The sequence below is a fragment of the Anomalospiza imberbis genome, chromosome 21 (assembly GCF_031753505.1).
Source record: "Anomalospiza imberbis isolate Cuckoo-Finch-1a 21T00152 chromosome 21, ASM3175350v1, whole genome shotgun sequence".
NCBI lineage: Eukaryota > Metazoa > Chordata > Aves > Passeriformes > Viduidae > Anomalospiza > Anomalospiza imberbis.
Window position 1 is genome coordinate 152,752 of NC_089701.1, and position 23,221 is coordinate 175,972.

A 23,221-nucleotide genomic window follows, 5' to 3' on the forward strand; every position below is an offset into this window, starting at 1 on the left:
ATGATGTACTTAATTTAACTGAAACTGCTCCAATGGAGCAGGTGGCAGTAATACTGTAAATCCATGTTTGAGAGATTAATTCTTACTGCAGAGTGTCACAATATTAAGAACTAGTGTATTTAATAAAGCCACTGCACAAATATGCCCCAGCTTCAAAGAGGCCAAAAAGTTTTACAAGATAGCAAACCTGCCTTTTTCTTTCCAGTAATTTAGAAATGAGCTTTTATTTTCTAATTTCTGGGAGTTAAACAGCACGTTCACAAATGTATTTTCAGTATCAGCTAAACAAACATAAGACCCAATAATAACAATAATATAAAACCTGTATTCTAAAGACGTATGTGATTAGTTTAATAACTAATTCTGTTCATCAGGTAGAATGTTAAACAGTAGTGTTTGCCAGCCCATGCTTTTGAGGTCTTTTAAGCCATTGGTTTTTTTTGTGGTATGGGATTGGGTTTTGTTTCCTTTTTTGTTTTTTTTTTTTTTTTTTTTCCTTTTTTTTCAATTTTTTTTTTTCCCTGTTTGTTTGGGATTTTGGGGAACTTGGTTTGTGTAGGGGGGCTTTTGTTTTTCTGTTTTTGGGGATTTTTTTTTTTCCTTGACCATTATGTTTCACATGTTATATATTATACTGACCTAAATTATGAAGTTAGCACCATTTTAAAAACACATATTTGGTGAAACAAAAAAGATTTAGAGTATTTTTAAAGTTGTTGGTAGCTCCTTTATAGAGAAAAAAACCACTGAAAAAACAGAGAAGCCATAGCAACTCTGTAATACTCACACATGAAATAACATATTGCTCAAAATTCCCATAAAGTATTTGTTTTTCTATACAAAAAAAGTACAAATTCCAAGTGCTGGCATATCACTCGGAGATTTAAGTAGGAAGCCAACGTGCACCTGAAAACAGCTCTCTGTGAAGAGACCTATTAAAATACTGCTTGGAAATACTGTGGTTTAAACTACATCTCTCTCATGTTTTAACCAACCATGAAGAGTGATGAAGTTAAGTTTAATTACCTGGTATGGTTCTACAGTACAAAATGAAGGTAGATTCTGAGGCCAGTAAAAACACATTTTAGACCACAATGCTACTTTTAAGTTTGCTAATATTTTTTTTAATATATAGATATATATATATATGTGTATATCTATATATATATAGATATATCTATCTCTATATATATAAAAAGGTCAGCACCACAGGTTGTCCAGCTTGCATTCTAGACAACTAACAAAACCTTTCAACAATTTAACCATAGTTTAATAGATTTATGGCATTTGGTTTACATATGTTATAAAGCAAAGCTATTAAAACAAGGTAATTCACTTTGCTCACTTTTGCACACAAAGTAATAGTTTAATAAAATGAAAACCAAACAACATTTGTTTAAAACCAAAACCATCCTCCCAAAGTCCGAAGTGCTAAACCCTAAGCAGAGAGGAGTCCTAACGGTTGACAGAGTGGCGTATGGTATTAGCCTTGACACAGAACAGGCAAAGTGAAAGCATTTTATATATATAAAGCAAATTTATATATATAAACAGTCTCACTACCAAAACCAGTTAGTAAGAGTGAACAGATTTCATTGTGACAGGAGAGGAATCAAAGCTGAAATATTCTCTCTCCCAACTGCTGTGTAACTCATTACCAGCAACAGGATTTAAGAAATAAAGGAAATTACAGCTTCTTTGAGCATTCAGCAGAGCTGCCAATCTTATTCTAATATCTTTCTCCACTGGCAGTTGCGTCTCACCAGATCAATCAGCAGGGACACTTCACCAGACTCTTCCTAGCCTTTCCCCAGTACAGTCTTTATATTCTGAGTGTCTTCAAATATAAAAAAAACAAACCCCAAGCAATTCAGCCTCCTTCAAAAACAAAGAATACTTCTGAAGTCTTCTCCAGAAACTATTTCTAACTGATTTCCAGAAGGTCAGGAAAATTAAAAGGTTGTTACACTTGTACTGAAGATTACTAAAAGAATAAAATACTTTAAAAATACATTAGTAATGTGCTTGTTTGTGTTTCACTTAGATGTAAGATTTTAATCAGATGTGTTAGACATTGCATGAATTTCCATACTAGAATCCATGGCTTCAGAAGCTGAAGCATCATTATCTACTTTCTGTTCCACAAATGCTTCTGTTCTGTCTGGAGACTCAACCCTGTTTCTCACTTCTGTAACCCCCGGGTGATTTTTTCGCAAGTGCTGGTTTAGTGTACCCTGGAAAGGAAAACATTTTCCACAGATCTCACAGCGAAAGGGTTTGTCATCTGTGTGACCACGAATATGATACTCAAGTTGGTCCTTACGGGTATATTTCTTTCCACAAAACTTGCACACAAAAGGAGTTATTCCCATGTGCAATCGCATGTGTCGATCAAGGCTCCCTTTCTGGTTGAAAGACTTGCCACAGTAAATACAAATCAGCCTTTCATTGTAGGGATACCAATGACCTCTTGCATTTCTTTCCCGTGGACTATTTTCATATCCTGGATTACTCACCATGGATTCACTGTCAGCCCCTTGCACCAAGCCCTGGACATCACTGTGCAAGTGACCCGTAGGTACTCGCTTTTGGCGTGCACGACCCCCTCTGAAACAGCTCAGCATTGACCTTGAAGGACTTGTATTGCTCATGCTTCCAAAGGTTTCTGACACACCTGTAGCCTGTGATGAGGCATGAGTAAATGAATAAACATGTTGTAAGACAGACCCATAGGAACCAACGTTTACTGCCACCACCTGCTCTCCATCCACCATTTCAGTGTGATATCCGTCATCACCAAGGGAAGAGCTATCAGAGCAGCTTGGCCTGTCAGACTTTTCCATTTTAACTTTCACCTCTGCAATCTGACTTTCCCTTACTATCAGGTCTCCTGGCTCATGATCACCTTCAATCTGAATCTCATATTCAGAGATACTCCCACTGCTCCCTCGGTCTGAATGCCCTTCTTCTTGCAGACGACTACGAAGAGTTTTGCCTGGAGTAGTTTCCATCCGAAGATCGCTGCCTGCTGTTGACTGTCGCACCTGAGAGCAATAGGGAGGAGATATCTCAATAGGGTTGGCAAAGTAGCTGCTGTCTTTAACGCCATTGCGATTCTCTGAATTTTCTTCGGCACCAACAGTAACAGAATCAACATCACCAACACTGATCTTTGAATGAATACTCTCCAGTATCTGCGTGCACTTGTCAATGACACACTGCATCTGTAGGAAGCTAGCTGCAGTCAGAAAACTGACAACGTCCTTCAGTTGCAAGGACATCCTTCCAGTGTAACAAAAAGAAAGCAACTGTTCAAAAACATTGGGGTTTTTAATAACTGATATAGACAGGCCACTCATGGTGCTTAATGCTGAATGGTCGCGGAAATACGGAGAACTGGCAGCTAAGACAGCTTTGTGGGCACGGAACGGCTGACCCTGGATGTGCACGATTATGTCACAGAGTTTCCCTTGCAAGCGGAGCTCATTTAACTGGCTCAGAACAGTGTTGCTGTACTCCGGCACATCAAACTGAATGAAACTGCTGCTGTCCATTTCTACAGATGTAAAGAGTAATCTGAAAGAAAAATTAGAAGATTTAAAACAGAGAATGAATATGGAGTTTTCCAATTCAAAAACAAATGCTTGCAAATGTTTTAAGTCACATCACCCCACTGATCTGTTAAAGGTGCATTACAACAAAACATTTAGCATAAATACTCCATATAATAAAAAAGCAGAGTCTTAATCTGAAAGATTTGAAAGAAAAACGTTTGAGCCACCCATGGACTTTCAATTAAAAAAAAAAAAAATTCTTTTGTGATTTTAGTTTTTTTTTTTTTTTTTTAACAAACCATGGTGTGAACTTGGAAGCTCATCTGACACAGCAGTGATTTCCCAGCTAGAATAATTTGACATTTAACTAACTTAAAAGCCATGGGTACTTAAACAGCAGGAAAGGACATTCAAAGAGGCCTTAAAGAAATGTATAGAGCTCCAAACAAAAGCTAAAGAAAAGCACTTTTCACAGATTACTATTTTAAAATGCACACACACACACTATCAGCCTGAGAATGTTGATATGCAACATTACCCTGCATTTCCAAGACTGGACACTAATCAAGTGCCCAAGAACCTTCAGACTTTTATAGCTATTCTAGTTCTTATCAATGCAGAAGTCTAAAGATATAAGATTGCCACCATACCTGCTTTTCCAATTGAACAAACAGATCTCAACATCATCCATTGACTTCAGATGCAGGAAGCATATCCAATGTATCACAATATACTAGTGGATTTTTTTTCTATTATGTTACATGCTGTAATGGGACACAGGAACAATTTAAATCAAATTATGAAAATTCAGGTATTCTAAAAAGAAAACTGACAGGTAGAAATAGGATAAAAAGCCCAAAAGGAAGCAATGGAGTTCTATCAGCTGACCCTCACTTAAAACTAACTTTCACAACCTTCAAAAATGGAACTTCTTTTCAGCAGACACAAGAAAGCCAACTTCCTGACTGGACATTATGTTTGACTTAGAAAACTAGCAAAAACTCTCACAGAACATTCAAAATTAAGTTATCAGACTTGCTAAATATGTTCTTTAACTTACCAGTGTCATTACCCATTAAAATGGGTAAATGGGACTTCATTTTAGTTTTTTTGGCTGAGACGTCAAAGTGAGAAAAAAGACATTTTCTAGGCTCTTACATCTGAGGTGGGAAATAAGGACTGCAAGATGGCTACCAGAAGTGATATGACTGCAGCAATCCTTTCAGAGATAGCTTTGGCAGGACAGTTCTTTTACTCAGCAAACAAAGCTACAGAACAGTTCAGAGTTATGAGCTGTTGTAAGTCAAAAATCAAACAGCACAACACGTAACCTATCCCAGCTGTGGGGTGGTTACATGGCAAGATTAACTTTGCTTTTCTGAGCATCCCTGCCTGTTGTGCAGAGAATCACTCTCCCGGTCCCACGCAGAAGACAGGAGTTTCAGCAGTTGGATGCATGTTTGTGTTACGAAAGGGTGTTTTAAGGTCACTTAAGGAATCACCAGGGAGGAGGGAATACACCATCACAATCTGTCACCTTCACTTGGGTCTAACAGGGCAGCAAGCTTCTTAGAAACCCAACATAGGAAACCTTTAATTTGTGGGGCTTATTAGCTATGCACAGATGCAACATCAGCCATTCCTGATTAAGTTTCTCTGCTAAATGGAGGAAGAGTTTGTGTTGACTTGAAGTGACACGAATGGACAAGTTACCTGGGTCAGGGACTCTGTACAAACCAAAAGACCAGCCCCCAGCAGCAATAATTTGGCATTCTAGTCTAGGATGTACAGAAAGTTTGTCACATATAGACAGTGGAGTTCCTCCTTGTCCCATACTTCCCCTATGGGCTCTTACCCAGCAAAACGGAGAATAACTTACTCCTGAAGAAAATATTAAAATATAAACTGCCACCACTAGCACTGGTTCAGACAGAAGGAATTAATTAAGGATAGGCACCTGAGAAGAAAGAAGATGGACATTTTATGCCTTAAGATAGAGGAAAAAAAAATTATGTTCTTTTCATCATGGCATCTCTAGATGAATTCACAGTCCCTGGGACACGGCCACACATTGAAAATGGACTGTAAACACATACCAGAGAAAGCATGAGAACCAGAAGGACACCAAGGAGATAGGAATCCACTGTGATCCTTGCCTATCATGACTGTTAGACCACGCCATTGTCTCCATACGCATATACATATCTGTAAGTATCTCTACATCCTTGTTCTCAGAGCTGTTTCATCTTTCTTTTAGGAAAGAAAGAAGCTTATTTTGCTTAAGATGCTAGGAGTATACAGCACATCCTGCCCGTGAGTGGAGAGGATCATGGAGTTAAAGGTCTGTAAGTCTGTTCATCAGTGTAGCAGAAAAGCAGTAAAAACCTGCAACAGTGATCAAGGGAACATACAGTGCTGCTTTGAGAGCAAGCAAACAGGTCAAGTACGCACTGCCTAAAAGGCAGTGCACAAGAAGGTTCTATACCCATCTGCTCTTAAAAAACAAAGAGAGCAAGCTACAGCATACTCCTGTGAGTACTTTTCCACCTTTGTTTCTTCCTTTGCAGATTCATGCTTCCTGTGACCTTGAAATCATCTGTGGAAAGCTGGGGTTAAATGACAAGAATTTTGAAATATTACAGCAGTGTACAGAAGGGAACCCTTCTGATTTCTTAAATCTCCAGCTAGAGGAGAATTGATCAGGTTACCAATGGACACTCCATTCAGGAGCAGGATGGACTGTAGCAGGAACAGCACTGAGGCTGCAGTAATTTTGGCAGGGTTAGTACCACAGCATCCCAACATCCTCATATCAATTGGGGAAAGCAAGACCTGGGGGGAAAATCTGGGCATTACACACATCAGAGAAGCGGGCACCACTTGCCATGTTTTATTGGTGAATAAGAGCCAGAAACAAAATTATTTTATTCACAGAAGTCCCAAATGTTACTATCTAGAAAATAAAAGTAATTTATAGATTACATTCCCATACACAAGAAGGTTTTATTTTATTTGTATATAGGATCAAGTTAGCAGCTCCATAATAAAATTCTAGTAACATTAACCAAAATAATGTTCAGCAGGGTACCATAACAATACTCAATTATTCCTCAGTGCTGGCAGAGCAGTTGTACTTTCAAGACAACAGTAATTGTGGCTGAAACATTTCTCAAAGAATCTGGGAAGATCACTACAGTTTGAAAAGGCTAGTAAGAACCCCCTCCAATTTTCTAACAACTTCCTTCAAGTTGAAACATCTTCCTAACCTCTTCTCTTTTGGGGATATAGCATTAAACTGAAGCAAGAAGGTACTTTAAAAACACAAGTTAACTTTGGAGACATCCACTGTATGCTCTAAAGAGAAAAAAATGTCTCTGCAGTTAACCAGACAGTCATCATGAAACTTTCACACATAACATTGCTTACAGAATTAGAACAGGCGAAGAAGAAAAAGAAATCACGCTCAGTCAGAAGTCCCATTCGGTACCTTCCACGGTATCTCAGGACGTGCAGAGGGAACCTGTGTTCTTTAGGCTCAGTACAGTCATACAGAACAATAGCTCAGAATTATGACAGTTTTATTTGCAATATATAAACTCAAGCTATTTGGGGGGTAGTGAGAGCTAAGATAACCCGAGCTGGATTCAATTATCCTTTTGGGTCCCTTCCAACTGAGAATATTCTGCCATTCTCTAAACTCACAGCAGTGTCAGGTACACTCACTGTTAAAAAGTAATGCATTTCGTCTTGCTTTAGCATTCATCCCTGCCTGGGAGTTAGTGTACAGTTAGGGCAAAGCCCTGCAAAGTTTGAGTCTGAGCACCTATCTACAATTAGGTCCTCTCTTAACCTTTCCTCAAAAGTAGGTCAAAGTGTTTAAGGTTTTCACAGGTATTATGTATCCAAGAAACAGGCTGAAGGCACAGGCCAAAACTGCACACTAGGTTCACTAAGACCTGGAAGGGCTCTGTGTTGAGCCTCATGTCTATTTTGTAGGAGATAATGCAGTCACACTCAAAAGAATCATATAAATTCTCTTTGCACCTGCACTACATTTATTCATCAGGGCTTTATACAGCAAATATAGCCCACAAAATGGCTTCAGTAGTAGTGGATCACTGCCCTGTGTCTTCAAAGAAAAGTATTCATTGAAGTACCTCTGAACATCAGAGGGATAGGCACTTAACATTTATTAGATTTCAAAAGAAATTTCCTTTAAAAATTATGTTCTATGAAAACTCTTATTTAATTTAAAAAACAAGAATAGATGTTGACAAATCACGTTAGGTATTTAATTTTACTGACATCATACAGTAGAAGCGGAGAAGCATCGTATAACTATAACACGAAGCTGTGTGTCTGCCAACATAGTATTAGTTTCTGCTTCTAAGTCTGCACCTGTTTAATTTCCTTCACTCACTGAAGTATGATTCACCATAGCCACAGACAGGTGAATGACACAAACTATACTCATTTTAACTCACACTAAGGTGTGAGAAAAGATCCCTTGCATTTTCTTAAATTAGCTCAGCAACAAGGAATCCTTGGGAAAAAACCCACATTACAAACCATTACTGTTGTAGCAGTCTGTTGTACTGTTGTCAGTACTGTCTGTACTGTTGTCTGAGAACAGAAATGCATAGAAAAGCCAGAAGGGTCATAACGAAAGTAAAGACAAAAACAAAACAAAGTACTCCAGGACAGCAAAAAATGCCTCTACCAGGCAACAAGTGACAGGACAGGAGGAAACGGCCTCAACCTGTGGCAAGAGAGGTTCAGGTTGGAAATCAGGAAGAATTTCTTCACTGCAAGGGTTGTTAAGCATTGGAACAGGCTGCCCAGGGAGGTGGTGGAGTCACCATCCCTGGAGGTGTTAAAGAAATGACTGGATGTGGCACTGAGTGCCATGGTCTGGTTGACAGCGTGGTGATCAGTTAAAGACTGGACTCGATGATCTTGGAAGTCTTTTCAATTTCAGTGATTCTGTGATACTCCCTCCATACATTACTGCTCAGAATACAGAGAAAGGGTAAGAAAATAAACAGGTGTTTGTATAAATCAGTGCACCCCTCCCTTGCATTTTGTAGGACCTAGTATCTGCACCATCCGTGTGAGAACTCAGGACATCATTGCAAATATAATTTAAGAGAATTTTAACCTAGGAATGTTACCTTATCAGCTATGATCATGGAAGTTTTTGGGCAAAAGTCTTCATCACTCTTACTCTTTTCAGACTGCATTTGCATCACTTCTCAGATTTACAACAGCCACATTAATTAACACTAGCAGTATCTAGTGGAAGGAAACCTGTGCCATCAGGCATGTCACAGGCTAGGGGGGTCTCCAAGACACTCTTGAAATAATCTTTGAAAATAGGGGAGCGACTGATCATGAAACATTTTATCAGTTTATACCTCTCATAACAGTGAAATACTAATTATCCTTTGAAAGTCAACATATAGTGCTCCTGGATGGCCTTAAATAACATGCCACACAGCACTGCTGCTGTACTGAAACTCCATCCCCAAAGCAGGGTAAACTACCCCACTGATAAAAGCCAGAGTTTAATTCTGCAGCCAATAAAAGACCTCAAAACTAAAGGAGGGTAAGAACTCCACATAATCTCCCAACAACTGAGAAAATTTTGAAGTACAAGAAACTTCTAATAATACAAGCAGCACCATGCAAATATGTAGAATTGGTTTTTACATTAATTCTTCACTTCCTCCAAAATGCCCATTGTAATCAAAGAAGACAGAGGCAGTTTGCCCAATTTATCTGTAGGAAAGCACACACAAAAGGTGCATGTGGCATATTATTAATTGGAAAACAGCCTTGAAATTCAGTCTGCTTCATGTCTGGTTTGGACTACAATACAATATCTGTTAGGTGACAACTACACAACAATTTAAAACTTTATTACTTTACCTCCTAAAAATGCAGGAAATGCCCACTTCCTCAGAAACACAAGCCAGTTAATTACAGGTTGAACTGTAGTTACTAGAAAACTTAGCTCTTACATTCTTGCATCCAAAGATATCAGAACACTTCAGTGAAAATCATTATTCCTTCTCTGCAGCCAGACAGGCCACGTTCCACCCAAAGTACTGAACACCTGCAGTGAAACCTGCCTGGCAGGTGAGGTCTCTGGCAGTGCTGTGGGACACAACCTCACTAACTGCCTGGGGAACAAAGCAGTAACCCCTGACACTCAGTTCAGTAAAGCTTTACTAATTCAGACATTTGTCTAACAAAAATTCCAGAGTATTTATTTTTACCTCACCAAGATTCACAACATGATGTACAGAAAATCACTTCAAAGAGTGGATGATTTTAGCATCAAAATAAAATCAATTTATTTAGATGTATGTACATACATGGACATGCATACATACGCACATGCCAATACCAGCAACACTTGCAAACTCATTCTCAGTGGTCAGCATGGTGCAGCAGAGATATTGTTGGAACTGCATATTTAGGATTTCATAGGAAAAAAAAAGGACCCTCTTATTTGAGCAAATATCCACAGAAAGCAGATATGAAACTGAAATCCAAGTGACACCTTCGTCCCTTATTCTCTTAACTGTCTTCCTCAAACTGCTTGCCTGTGTGGAAGTGATTGAAAAGGAAAAAATGAAACACCTATCAATGCATAAAAATAGTTTCACCTAAGAATGAGAAACCTCAGTAGAAATAATCTCTACATCTTGACTCAAGAAATCAAATTGCCACAACGGTAGTTGCAGGTACACATCTATTTCTGAATGCAAAAAAAAAAAAAAAAAGTTACCAGGCAGCAAACTGCAGAGAAACCAAGATCAAAAGGTGCCTTCCAAATAAAACTATTCTATGTGTCTATGAATCCAGTATCAACAAATGCATTGTGCCTGATAAACAAAACAAAAGGCCATGTTGATGATACATACGCTTTAAATCAGCAAGATCTTACAAGTAATGATCAAAAACTTTTATTTTGTGCACAAATTTCACAATATCCCCATTACGTAACGCTAAATGGCCACATTTTCTGAATACCTGACAACTTTGAGATGTCAATACCATTATAAAAAAACTCCAGCCTGCATTTTGAGAGTGAGGATATATACATAGCCAGAACTTTCACAAAGTGGGAAGGGAACTCTTGAACCTTCTGATATTACAATTTTATTTACTGTCAAGGTAATACTTCATCACTATTGTGCATTTTAATCTGTCCACTTTCCTTTTTTGTTTTTGGTGGGGTTTTGTTTGTTTTTTAACAGTAGCCATTCTTAATCAAATTGTTGACTTTTTGGCTCCGATGTTTCTTTTAAGTATTGAAGTGACTATGTTCTCTAGATATCAGCAACATTTTTTGCAGTAGATTTACAATAGCTGCAAAGAGCACATTTTCGTGGTGTTTTTCCAGCACACTACTCGGGACAGATGGAACTGTTTGGAGCTGTCCCTGGACAGGCAATGAAACACAGGCATATTCTGATCCAGATGTTGAGTATTCTGTAACATGCAACAACTGCAGTGCAGCTAATCCTAAAGCACTTCGTTTTCCCTTGGAAACCAGGCTCACCCTGGTTAATGATTCTGAGACTGTTCTGGCTTGTTCCAAATTAACTCTCAACTCCGATTTACTCTAAGCCAGCTCCAATTCTGCACGCTGTGCTCACCAGCCGGGATTTGGAAAGACCTTTGCATTACAGAGACTGGGATTTCACTAGAACTTCCACCTTCTCTGACGGAACAGCGGCAGCTGAAAGGTCCCCCGGCTCCTGGCAATGAACGCCTCCCCGAAAGGTGCCAGGTTCGTTCCGCCCCAGTCCGCCGTGCAGAGGATTTTACGCCTCGCTCGGGTTAGCAGCAGAGCTCGACACAGGCGCGTCCGCCCTCCCTCCCCGCACGCCAAAGCTGCACCAGAGCCAGCGACTCGGGTTACGCGACAGCTCCCGCCGAGGCACGGCCGGGCGAAAGCCGCCTCGACGAAGCCGCTGCCGCCACTCCAGGCAGCCGAAGCGAGGCACGGCCTGCCGGGCCGCGGTCGCCGCCCCCGCGGGGCCTGTCAGGCGCCGGGAGCCGTCCTGAGCACGGCCCGTCCCCCGGGAGCGCCGCGGGGCCGAGCGCCCCTCGCGCGCCGCTCACCTGGGGCTGTCTGGGGCTCTCACATGGCGGATCCCGGCCGGCCCGGCCCGCTCCCGGCGCCGCTTCCCGCCCGCTCCCACAGCCGCTCGCACCCGGAACTGATTCCGCTGGCGGCCGTTCCGCTTCCTGGCGCCGCCCCGGCAGCGGGCGGTGCCCCGGGCCGCTCGGGAGCCCGCCCCGCTCCCGTGCGGAGCCGGGCGCTGCCCCCGCCGGAGCAGGGCGGAGCCGCCGGAGCAGCGCGGCTCCTCACGAAGGCAGAAGGACTCGAGCGTCGGCTGAAGCCGGTGCGTACGCGGGCAGAGCTCTTCGAGAACTCTCACGGCGTGCAGCTCCAGAAGAGAACGCGCACTCAAAGCCGTACCCCGACGGGCAGTCGCAGATACAGCGAGGGAGCTTTTGGGGAGGACATCCCCCGCTCCAGCTGTTAACCGCCACCTTTACTGAGCAAAGAATTAAAATGTTCACATGTGTTATACTGGCCTTGTCACTCACAGGAATCACTTCAGCAAGCATGTGCTAACTTTTTGTTTTGTGTTATCCTGCATATGCTTGGAGGTCAGGTAAGGCAACGATTCAGTTTATGAACCAGACAGTTAGTTCATGTACTGCTTATGAGGCACTGCTTGAAAACAGTCAGAGTAACTGGTGCCAGTAGGTCCTGCTGGGGTACCCACCCGGGCTAACCAGACACCACATGCTGTCTTCTCGAGGTACGTCTTTCTCTCCCTTCAAGACACGGAACAGAAGCTTCATACATTAGGCACTGTGCTGATGAAATAAAGCAGCGGCCCGGGAAGCATCCTGGCCAGGGCACAAATAACAGAGTTACAGAACACACAGCCAAACTCTATTTGTTCCCTCAGATAAAAACCACTCAAACAACTAATTTTGAATAGGCAGAAAACTTTGGGCTCATTCTTCCGTGTTCAGTAAATGTAACCAAAATAGAAAATTAATTTTCTTGTACCATATTCCATTTGAATTTGCTGAAGACTGAGTGTGTTACATAAATATTGACTTTTTCAGGTATTGACTAAACATGTTTTCAAAGAGAGTGAGCTCATTTTTTGGTTACATATTAAACAGCAGCTGGGACAGTTCCACAACGACTGAGCAAATGGAGGCTGGACAAAATCAAGTGTTCAGTGTAAGTACCTAAATTTAGTCAAGGAGGGAAAGAATCCTCACAGGAAGGTAAGGGAAACTTAATCTTTAATACTTTTCACAGCATGAGATTTCCTTCATACTTACACAAGAAAAAAAAAATCTATGTTATCTGTACCTACTTCAACTGTACCAAGAGGCCTTTTGGACATGTGGTTGCTGCTACTATGAAGTGAGTGTTCTGAATTTTCCTATCAGCATGTACATTCTCTATTGTAACTTCAGAGATCACCATTCTGCAAAAAACAGTTACAACAAAACCTGTTTGACAAATTTGAACTAGCATGGAACCCAATTACCTAAAGCAGCAAAGAAATGGGTCTAATTCCACAAATTCATCAAACTTACTCTGCCATAAAAATCAGGTTTTAGTTTAAAGTTTTCTTAGACTAGGCTGGCATGTTATCATTATTTCAAGAAGACACATTACTAGATACACTTTTTAATATATTTAATAAAGTTATATATCAACAACTTTTGGATTTGTATTTTGAGCACTTATTTTGGCAAAGTGAAATATTAAATACTAGTACTAGACATGCATTCCTTTCATTCAAGCTTAAGAAAACATTTACAAAGTTGACAGATAACATTTATTAAAACATGTTATAGAAAAAAAGGGGCATGGGACTCTTCTATAAGAAGAAAATATTGAACAGTAACATTAAATTAAAACCATGCTGTACAATTAGGACAGCAATATTTAAACTATCCAACCTCTGCAATACAGGCATAACATCTCACAAAATATCAAGATATGCAAATTTACTATTATAAATGACTTGTTTAGAATAAAAACTTATAGCTCATTAAGGAAGATTCACTTGACTTGCATAAACAGTTACATTTCTGAAAGAAATATGGAATCCCATGAATAAAATAAAAGGAGCAGCAATCGACAGACACAGGCTTCAAGCAAAAATCAGAACTTGCAATTTAATCACATTAAAAATATACCATCTTCTTTTCCAGCATCTTCCCCTAGGCCACTAACAGTTTACAGCAAATAGCTAAAGAAGCCAAGCTACCCAATGATGCACTTAAAAGACAAAAAAACCCCAACCTTCCTTTGTTGCTTTGAGAAAGGTCCTAATTCTGTTATAGCAAAACACTCAATGTACTGCTGTGGGCTCTCATAATTCAGAGACAGGTCATCTTGCTGGCACCCTGGCAAAAGTACTGAGATTACAAACCCTGATATGCCTCCATTCTTTCACAATCTGTAATACTGGAACGCTCAATACATCAGCCTTTGATCATCTGCCTTGCTTATGATACAGGATGATTTCTCAACCTTAGACACACCTCAGATGAAAAAAGCTGTGACCAAAAACTATACTGACAATATCTTCTAGGGTCTATCTGCTCATCCATAAAACTAACAAGGAAAGTTTAAAAAATGAAACAACAAAAAAGCACCCTGCAAACCAACACTGATGTGTGAGATAGGAACCTTCTCCCTCAAAAGGGTCCGATATACACCTAAGCAGATTTTAACCCTGCTAACAGTTGAATTTTTCATAATGGCAGTCACACAGATTCCATGGTAATTAACATCATAGTTACAAAATGGAATGAAAAGGAACTTAGCTGTAGTATCATTACGTCTTCTTGCCACTTCTAGGACAATGAATGGCTTCAAAGCAGCAGGAAAGTCTGAAAGCCACCTGGGCATACAATATTGCTGGTTTTCAGAAGACACTCACTTTACTACAGCCAACAGCCACATCAACAAAGGTAATTAAGCATACGGGAAGATTAATGAAATTCATCATATACATATGCAGTCATACTATATATATATACATATATATATATATGGATTGCTTCCCTCCTCCCCACAAATAAGAAATAATTTTTCATACCTTGAACAAGACCACTCCGTTAGCAAAGATCAGAAGCTTGACAGAAGCGGCATCTGTATATCTTGGCTTGCTATGTTCAACTGCACTGGCCACCAGTGGCAGAGGTGATGCATGGCTAGAGTTTGCAGGCTGCCCTGCACTAGTCAAAAGAAGTTCAGCGTGCACAAAAAATGGAGGAGAACAATCTACTGCAAGCCAAAATCTCAATCAGAGGTGCACATAATGCTTCTGTTTAAATATACTTAAGGAAGAGTGGCAGCTGCTAGCAAGAGGTGCAGGGAGACACTTGGAGAAGATACTCCTGGGTACAGGTGGAGAAACTGAAGAGCTGCTCTTGGGAAAACACCTGAAGAAGTCACTGAGAACATGTATAGACACACTCACAGAAGGACACACTTCCTGCCTGAGGAGATTCACTTCTAAGATGACTTTGGCCTACAGCTAAAGCCCTGTCAGAGCAGGTACACCTCTGAAATAACTGAGTTTCACAGAAGAACCAGGCTGGAACAGACACATTCCTGAAGGGACTGTGGCCCACTGTCACCATGAATAGTGACACTGACCAGGCCAAAGCCTCAGAGGACACCCACTAAGAAATGAAAAGCATCAGACAAGGAACTGTGCATATGACCCCAACCTCCTCTGTGACCTGTCACCTTACTAAAGGAAATGGCAGGAACTGAATACAACTCTTGGTGAAAGCAAGGGAAACTGAGAATACAAAGGCAGGGAGAAGAGGTGTTAGATTTAAGCTGAGCCTGAGGAAGATGGTTTAAGTGATTTTTTATCTTCCTCCCCAGTACCTGAAATGGTGATTAGAAATTCACAAAGGGCAATAAACTGAGTTCAAGAAAAACACCACAAGACAACTGTTTTACCTGTGACATGCAAAAGTAAGGATTTTAGACATGTATCTCAAGTTGTCCTTAATTCATCAACCCTCTCAACCTGATCTCATGACAATCAGATCAGTATTTTCCTGCAATCAATTGGTTTCATGTAAATTAACAGCAGAAAGCCAAGTGCTACAAAAATCAGCGGAGCAACATTTGCTGGACTTTCAGGACAATGCCATAATATGGGGTAAAACAGCAAGAGGCAAATACTAAAAAGTTACTATTCATGCTAAGTCATTAAAAAAGGATATGGTTCTATAATACGATCTACTGAACCTGTTATAAATTCTTTAAAGTGTCTCTCGCAGTACATTTGATTTTAAAGCTTTATTTCAAAGTAATCTAACTGCAAATAGAAGTAACATCAAACCTTGAAATATCCCATATAAAAGTCATTCCAAGCTGGTAAAAGAAACAGTTTTGCTGGCAGCTCTGTAGGATGGTCTGAGTTCAACTTTTTTTTTTTTTTTGACCACAGTTTTCAGACTGGTGTTTCTGTCCAGCCTTTTTTATGGTTAAATGGGAAGAGGCACCCTTAAGCTTGTTATGCAAAACTAAAGTGACAATTGGAAAGGGGCTGAGAACTAATGTAATATACAAGATCATTCTTAAAATGAGTATGAGAATAAACACCCTGGACATGTTCAAGGCCAGGCTGGATGGGGCTCTGAGCAACCTGGCCTAGCTGAAGGTGTCCATGCCTATGGCAGGAGAGTTGGAAGTAGATGACCTTCAAAGTCTCCTTCCAACCCAAACCAGTCTATGATTCTAATGCCTTCCTTCAAATGTGATGATGGTACTTGCAGAAATGACACCATGTATGGGGTAAGGCCTTGGAGAATGGAAGAATAGGGCCACCGAGTGCAAGAACCCTTTCCTCTGCCCTCATGTAAACAGGCAAGCATTATAGTACTTTTTAGTATTAAAAAGGACAGTGTTTGCAGTGTGTAAACAAACCATAGAGGGAATATAATTTCTAAGTTTAAAAAACATACTTATAAAGTATTATGGTTTGGTGTTTTTTCTTTTGTTTGTTTGTTTTTGGGTTTTCTGGGTTTTTTTTTTTTTGGTTTTGTTTTGTTTAAATACAAAGTGCTATACATTAAGCAGGTTACAGTGTTAATGAGCAAAATCCCTGTTTCAGTACCTTGATCACAAAGGTTAAACATAGCCACCATGGTATTTGTAGAGTTTAATTAAGTGCTAAGAACAGGAACTCTGTGGCACTGATCATTCATGCCCATTGCCAGCAATGGGTTCGTTGTACTTGGGAACATCTGTATTCCATATGAAAAAATATTTGAAGCATTAGAAGATTAATAATTAAGCGCCTCTTTAAAAAAAATATTTTAAGTAGAATGCCAGTAAAGAAATTACAGTAATTACAGCTCACTGAGTAGAAAACCCTCAGCTTGCAGCAGACATTCACTTTCAGGATACAGTTCAGTTGTATCTTAAGACAATTTGGAACTGGGAGTTCAAAAAAGAATCTGAAGTGTAATAATCTTTGTGTGGTTTTGCTTCACCATACAGGGTCATCTGTTCCAGTACATTATCCTGCACACAGGAGTGCCTAATACAGAAATTGGGGCCAGACAGGCTTAGGTCTTTAAAGCTGGTTAACTTTTTCCCCATGTGTACTGTACTTGGTTATCACCTCTTTGTATTATATTCTATGTATGTTCTTTCCTTGTCATATTTCAGTAAGCTACGAAGAAGCTTTTGCTTACTAAGAAGCAATTGCTTTTGCATTGGACTGCATTAAGCTTTCAACCCCAAGATCCTGTTGTCACCTTTCAACTGATGCCTTTACTCAATCTGCAGAGCTGGCAGCATCCCTTAGAACTATACACACTCCTCCATCCATCTCCATGAATGAGAGCCCCACACATAGATCCTCATGTTAACATAGAACAAGTGTCACTTTCTCAGCAAAAATACCAGCTTCAGACAAGCATGGTACCATGTTCTGCAGTACCATTAGAAGATCCAAATCACATACTTCCTATTTTTTTCCACAAGCAACTTTGAGGAAGTAAACAAGATCTCTGCTTGTGATCACCAGTCACAGTAGTTCAGTACCAAGAATCAGTATTATATACTATTCAAATAATAAAGAATTAAAAGTATAAATACCTATCAATGACTATGTAATTTTCCTAAAGCAGGTTTCTAAACCTAGATAGAAGTTCTCAAAGAAGTTTTTGTACCAATAACAAGTCAGTTGATGAATCCAGAGTTTGGTACTTGCTACTGTAGTAAGCCACAAATTTTGAACAGAAATTTACACTTTAAATATTTGACTGTTTTGACTAAGTTCCAAACGTTACATTTTACTTTTAGTTGGTGTCTTATTTTTTAATACGACATACTTATTACACACACTTCTAGAAGCTCTCATAACATAGTAATCAAAATCTAATGAAGTCAAGAGTCGTACAGCATTAGACCCTAGAAGAGCAAGTATGAAGTATACTTAATATATACTGAAGTTTATATAGTGAAAACTGTAAGTGCATTACAGACTCTAAATAGAAATCAGCACAAAATTAGACATTTATTTTACTGAAGATAAATTTAAAAAAAGAATATGGATAACAGAAAGCCAAACCACCTTTACCACTGCCTTCATTATGCAATACAACAAAGGCTACTGAATGATGCACACTACCTAATGATGCATGTTAAGTATGTTGGCAGTCTTTACCTTGAGATGGAATTCTCTTTTTTTTTCTTCATTTAAATGTGAATCGTACAAGCCAGTTTGGTCATCTTAGTTTTCTTTTCCATTAAGGAGTACTATCTGAATTTCTCATTCATCTAAGTATTTTCAGGATTTTTGTCAATTTAGAGCTGAGTTTTACTGTGAATTGAGATGACTTGGAAATACAAGACAGCTTCTAAATACTGCTGTGATTACAATCAATCTCAGACCTCATTTTACAGGCACCTTTCAGATTAACCACATGCACTTCCCACAATAAACACCTGAAGTAATATTGCAGGAAGCAAAATATATTTGATCTGTTTATACCAGCATACTTATTAAACCTCTTTTTTGAGAATGTACAATAGCAAGTACCAGACATTATTTGCATAATTAGTTTATTTTTCTTACTCTACCAAACAAATGTAAGCACTAATGTCTTAGTTCATCTCAGTAGTACTCTGCTCAGCTTTAGAAGCCTGATAGGACTTGGTACAGGAGGTCACATGCCGATGAAAACTGTCCCGCCACATAAATCTTTTCCCACAGATGTTACACTCATACGGCTTTATGCCTGTATGAATTTTCATATGGCCTACAAGATGGTGTTTCATTTTGAATTTCTTACCACAGACACCACAGCCATAAGGTCGAAGACCAAGGTGCATACTCATATGCCGATCTCTCTGACTTTTGTGTGTAAAGCTTTTTCCACACTGACAAGGATAGAGCTTATCGGCATGGGAGAATCCAGTGAGAGATGTTTCTTCTTTAATCCCAGCAGCCATATCAATGCTTTCACCATAGCCTGCTGCCATCATAAGATCCTGTCTGTGAGCACTTAAATTTCCATCTGCCCTTTCACCAGAAAATTCTTCCATAGACGACCCATAGAAGTCAACTTGTTCATCATAATTACTTTCATCTGCCTGTTCATCAAATTCTGCTTCCATCTTTTTGTCACCTATGTGAAAATCTTCAACACCTGAAGACTGGATTGAGTGATCTGCCTGGATGGTATTCATGGATTCAGAAACTTGGTGTTCATCATAAGGATTATCAACTCCTTCACAGTCTTGTTCAAACCTTTCTGGTTTCACATGGATCCACCGCTTGTGAGACATGATACTGGGTTTGCTATACATTGGTCTGGTATACTGGTACTCTGCACTATCACTAGTTCCCTCTTCCCCATCCTGACTGGTCATTCCAGTGCTAAGTCTATCATGTTCTGTTGAAGAATTACTGGGAAGATACTCGTGTTCTGTCAGCTGGCACGACAGTTCATCTTTAGAGCTCTCTTCTTCATTTTCACCATCCCTTAGTTCCTGCACTTTGTGGAATTCTGTCTGTCCTCCAGAGCCAAGTTCAAAGGTTTCAACAAGGCCATTGTAGCTGCTACTGCTTGGGGACTGATGGTCACTGCCATGATTCATCTTCTGACACAGAACTGTTGGGTTTCCCTCAAGCACTTCAGTGCACTTATCCACTACGTGCCACATCTGAAGGAAACTTGCTGCTGTCAGATAACTAACAATTTCTGGTGCAGGCATTACCAGCCGGCCTGTATAGGTAGACAGAAGAATGTTTTCAAATACTCTGGGATTCATCACATCAGGCAGGACTATTCGCCTGCTGTTTTTCAGGAGAACCTGATCACAGAAGTAAGGTGAACTAGCTGCAAGAACAGCTTTATGGGCTCTGAAGAGATGGCCTTGAACCACAATGGACACATCACATAATTGTCCTTGCTGGCGCTGTTGGTTTAACTTCTGCAATATGGTGCTAGAAAAATCTGGAAATTCCACTCGAAAGGAGCTTGACCCAGACTCCATTTCATTACAAATTTAGTGTTGTGCTGCAAGAAAAAAATATAAAATAAAAATAAGAAATAAAATTAGAAATTCTGCTTGGTCAAGTATTGACCATTCCATTTTCTTCTATGCTTTTTTCTTAACAGACTCACATGGAACTCAACCTTTTGCCACTGTTGTATTTCTCTCAAGCCACCTCATTTCTCTCTTCTGAAAGCTGTACTAAGACCATAAATTGCTATGCCAGCATATTTTGTTGTGCTTCTTCTCTTCAAGAGGACTCAACTACAGCAGGAGCTACAAACAGCAAGTTATGCAGTTGGGATAGATTAAGCATTTCAAACACGAGTTTAGGCTAATGAAACAATTTTTTCATGGAATTATACAGTAGAGTTCTAACTCCATGATGTCCCACAGTTTGTACCAGCATATTAAAGATTCTGTATTTCAAATGCCAACAAAATAATCTCATTTATCCCCCAACAAACACTGATTTTACTCATGAAATATTTCACTTCAGATCAATTTTTCAAAAGCAACTGCATCAACTCACAGGATGACACTGGAAGCACAGGCAGAACCCCACTAAGAATAAGGCTTAAGACCCTTCTCATGTATTTCCCTATTGTTTCACTAACTGAAAGGTAGAATAGCAACAGCTTGTACAGTTCTTAACTGCAAGCTTATTGATATGTTAGGGTTAGGATTATAATGCTCCTTTTAGGGAAATCATAGAGAATTTAAAAGGTCAATCAAGAAATTGATACCTTTGGTGCACAGAACTTTTCCTGCCTGTTCCTCGTGTATTTGTAACAACATAACAATTACAAGACAGAATCTCAGATAAGAGCTCCCAGATTTTCACATCTGTATTTTCACATAATCGAGATGTCTTACCAAAAGGTTAACAGCCCTTTTAGCAGTAATACAGCTTTTTCAAATGTATACTTGAAATTTTAAATGGAATTTGAGATAAATTTGCACGTTGTTTTAATTAAAAATGACAGAAATTTAAATGCCACTATGAAAAACCAACATTAACTGCTTGAGTAAGTTAAACTTGTGCAATTTTTCTATTTGATAATGTGTAAATTGAGTGCTGTGGGATTCCTGAAGAGCCATGGAGCAGCAAGTGGTTGCTGTGGTCAAGTTCCATGAAGCTGCCACTCACGTAATTGCAGAAGACGTCCTTTAAATTTACTGTCTTCAGTGCTGCTCGGGTTCTTTTCCTCAAAGCACCAACCCTCTTCAGAACTGAATCAGTTACCAATACTTTTCCAGTGAGCAATGGAATACTGCGCCTGCCAGTTCAATTGTTAAGTTTTTCTTACCACTTTGCTTAAAACAATTTGACATAATTTTTCAAGTATTTCAAGTTATCTTATACCTTGTGTATATTATGTCCATTTTTTGAAACAATGAGATTTTCTTATACAGATGCAGTTCCTTACCTCCCTTCAGAATATTCTCAGATTTAAGATTCTATTTTTCAATAATTGCCTACAAAAAAAACAAGCCTTCAGAAGATGTTCAACTGAAGTTTAAAGACAGATGCCTATAGAATTTATATAAAACTACTGATAATCTAAACTGCCATCTTTCAGCAGGGAGTCAGCACGTCACCACAAAAACAGTTCCAGATGATAGGAGACTTTTTTGTATTTTAAGTCGTCATGCAGACAAAATGTAAGTAAAATATTTTCAATTAGGAAAGCCATAGAAGTCAAGCAAACCGGTTTTCGAAAGGGGTTTCACTCCCTCCTTCTACAATCTGTTTTGTTTTGCACTTTTACTTCAAATTCATCAAGAACAAAGTCTTTCCACTTCAATTAATAGCAATTAAAAAACCAATCTCCGTGCTGGAGCCTTCGGTAGAAGGTGTAAGTCACATCTGAGCTGCTTTCACGCACCCTTAGCTCCAGTGAGCGCTCGCAGGGAGCCCGCTCCCGTCGCCAGGCGCGGGCCCGCAGATCGGGATCTCTCGCCCTCCCAGCGCCCCCACCGGCGGGGCCCGCCCGGGAATCGCTCCAGGCCGCGGCACCAAACAGGCCCGAGCGCCGCCCGCGGCCGGCAGGCTGCGGCCGGAGCGGCCCCGCCCGCGGCCCCGCCGGAACACCGACCCGGCCCGACGGAGCGCGGACCCGCGGCAAGGCCTCGCGCCGCCCCGCCCCGCCCCGGCGCGGACCCGCGGACCGGGCCCGGCGGCAGCACGGCCGCCCGGGGCCCACGAGCGGCAGCGCCTCACCTGCGGCTCGCGGCGCCTCTCTCATAGCGGGACACTGTCGGTGCGGCCCCGGCTGCGGCCCCGGCCCTGCCCGCGCCCGCCCCGTCCCGCACCGGAAGCAGCTGCCCCCCCTTCCTGCAGGCACTTCCGCGTCCCGGTCACGTGACGATCGCCAGCCCTTCCCTGCCCGCCCGCAGGGGGCTCCTGCCCGGGGCGGCGGCGGCGCCCCCTGCTGGCTCCGTGTGGGAGCGGAGCTATCTGACCGGAGCGCTCAGCGGGAACGATTCGCACCCCAAAACCCCCTGGGCCGAGCTGTCCTGCCCTGTCCTGCCCTGTCCTGTCCTGTCCTGCCCTGTCCTGCTCTGCCCTGCCCTGTCCTGTCCTCTCCTGTCCTGTCCTGCCCTGCCCTGCCCTGTCCTGTCCTCTCCTGTCCTGTCCTGCCCTGTCCTGTCCTGCCCTGTCCTGCCCTGCCCTGTCCTGCCCTGTCCTGCCCTGCCCTGTCCTGTCCTCTCCTGTCCTGTCCTGTCCTGTCCTGCCCTGCCCTGCCCTGTCCTGCTCTGCTCTGCCCTGTCCTGCCCTGCCCTGCCCTGCCCTGCCCTGTCCTGCTCTGCTCTGCCCTGCCCTGTCCTGCCCTGTCCTGTCCTGTCCTGCCCTGCCCTGTCCTGCTCTGCCCTGCCCTGTCCTGCCCTGTCCTCTCCTCTCCTGTCCCGTCTTGTCCCCTCCATTTGCGCCGCAGCTGCTGCCCAGGGCAATAGTCCCAGCGCTGCTGTGAGCTCTGCCAGGAGGGGACCACCAGACAGTACATCTGAAGCCCGCTGTCCTCGCCAGGCGCTGGCGCGGCCCGCGTGTTCCGCACAGCTC

At 41.3% G+C, this 23,221-nt stretch overlaps 2 protein-coding genes across 7 annotated transcripts; both read right to left on the reverse strand.

The window, feature by feature from the left end:
- Positions 1-458: 458 nt before the first annotated feature.
- On the reverse strand, positions 459-11,849 carry ZBTB34 (zinc finger and BTB domain containing 34). 4 transcript variants are annotated; one of them, XM_068210852.1, is made up of 3 exons: positions 11,691-11,825; positions 4,205-4,318; positions 459-3,576 (listed from the first exon to the last, which is right to left on the reverse strand). In XM_068210852.1, exons 2-3 carry the CDS (start codon positions 4,243-4,245, stop codon positions 2,055-2,057), a joined length of 1,563 nt encoding a protein of 520 aa, XP_068066953.1. In that variant the 5' UTR covers positions 4,246-4,318; positions 11,691-11,825; the 3' UTR covers positions 459-2,054. The 4 variants fall into 4 exon arrangements, with proteins under 4 accessions (XP_068066953.1, XP_068066954.1, XP_068066955.1 ...); XM_068210853.1 differs by lacking the exon at positions 11,691-11,825 and adding an exon at positions 11,222-11,642; XM_068210854.1 differs by lacking the exon at positions 11,691-11,825 and adding an exon at positions 5,268-5,786.
- A 1,439-nt stretch (positions 11,850-13,288) lies between these two features.
- On the reverse strand, positions 13,289-22,520 carry ZBTB43 (zinc finger and BTB domain containing 43). Of its 3 annotated transcripts, XM_068210856.1 has the most exons (3): positions 21,588-21,996; positions 20,289-20,433; positions 13,289-20,180 (listed from the first exon to the last, which is right to left on the reverse strand). In XM_068210856.1, exon 3 carries the CDS (start codon positions 20,155-20,157, stop codon positions 18,763-18,765), a length of 1,395 nt encoding a protein of 464 aa, XP_068066957.1. In that variant the 5' UTR covers positions 20,158-20,180; positions 20,289-20,433; positions 21,588-21,996; the 3' UTR covers positions 13,289-18,762. The 3 variants fall into 3 exon arrangements, with proteins under 3 accessions (XP_068066957.1, XP_068066958.1, XP_068066959.1); XM_068210857.1 differs by lacking the exons at positions 20,289-20,433; positions 21,588-21,996 and adding an exon at positions 22,382-22,520; XM_068210858.1 differs by lacking the exon at positions 20,289-20,433.
- Positions 22,521-23,221: the final 701 nt, after the last annotated feature.

What these genes read in the sequence shown, in the direction of transcription:
- ZBTB34 (XM_068210852.1), bottom strand. Translation starts at nt 4,245, where the DNA reads ATGGATGATGTTGAGATCTGTTTGTTCAATTGGAAAAGCAG. An exon ending in TTGTTCAATTGGAAAAGCAG is followed by an intron (nt 3,577 to 4,204) that starts GTATGGTGGCAA and finishes TTTTTCTTTCAG; the next exon opens with ATTACTCTTTACATCTGTAG.
- ZBTB43 (XM_068210857.1), bottom strand. Translation starts at nt 20,157, where the DNA reads ATGGAGTCTGGGTCAAGCTCCTTTCGAGTGGAATTTCCAGATTTTTCT.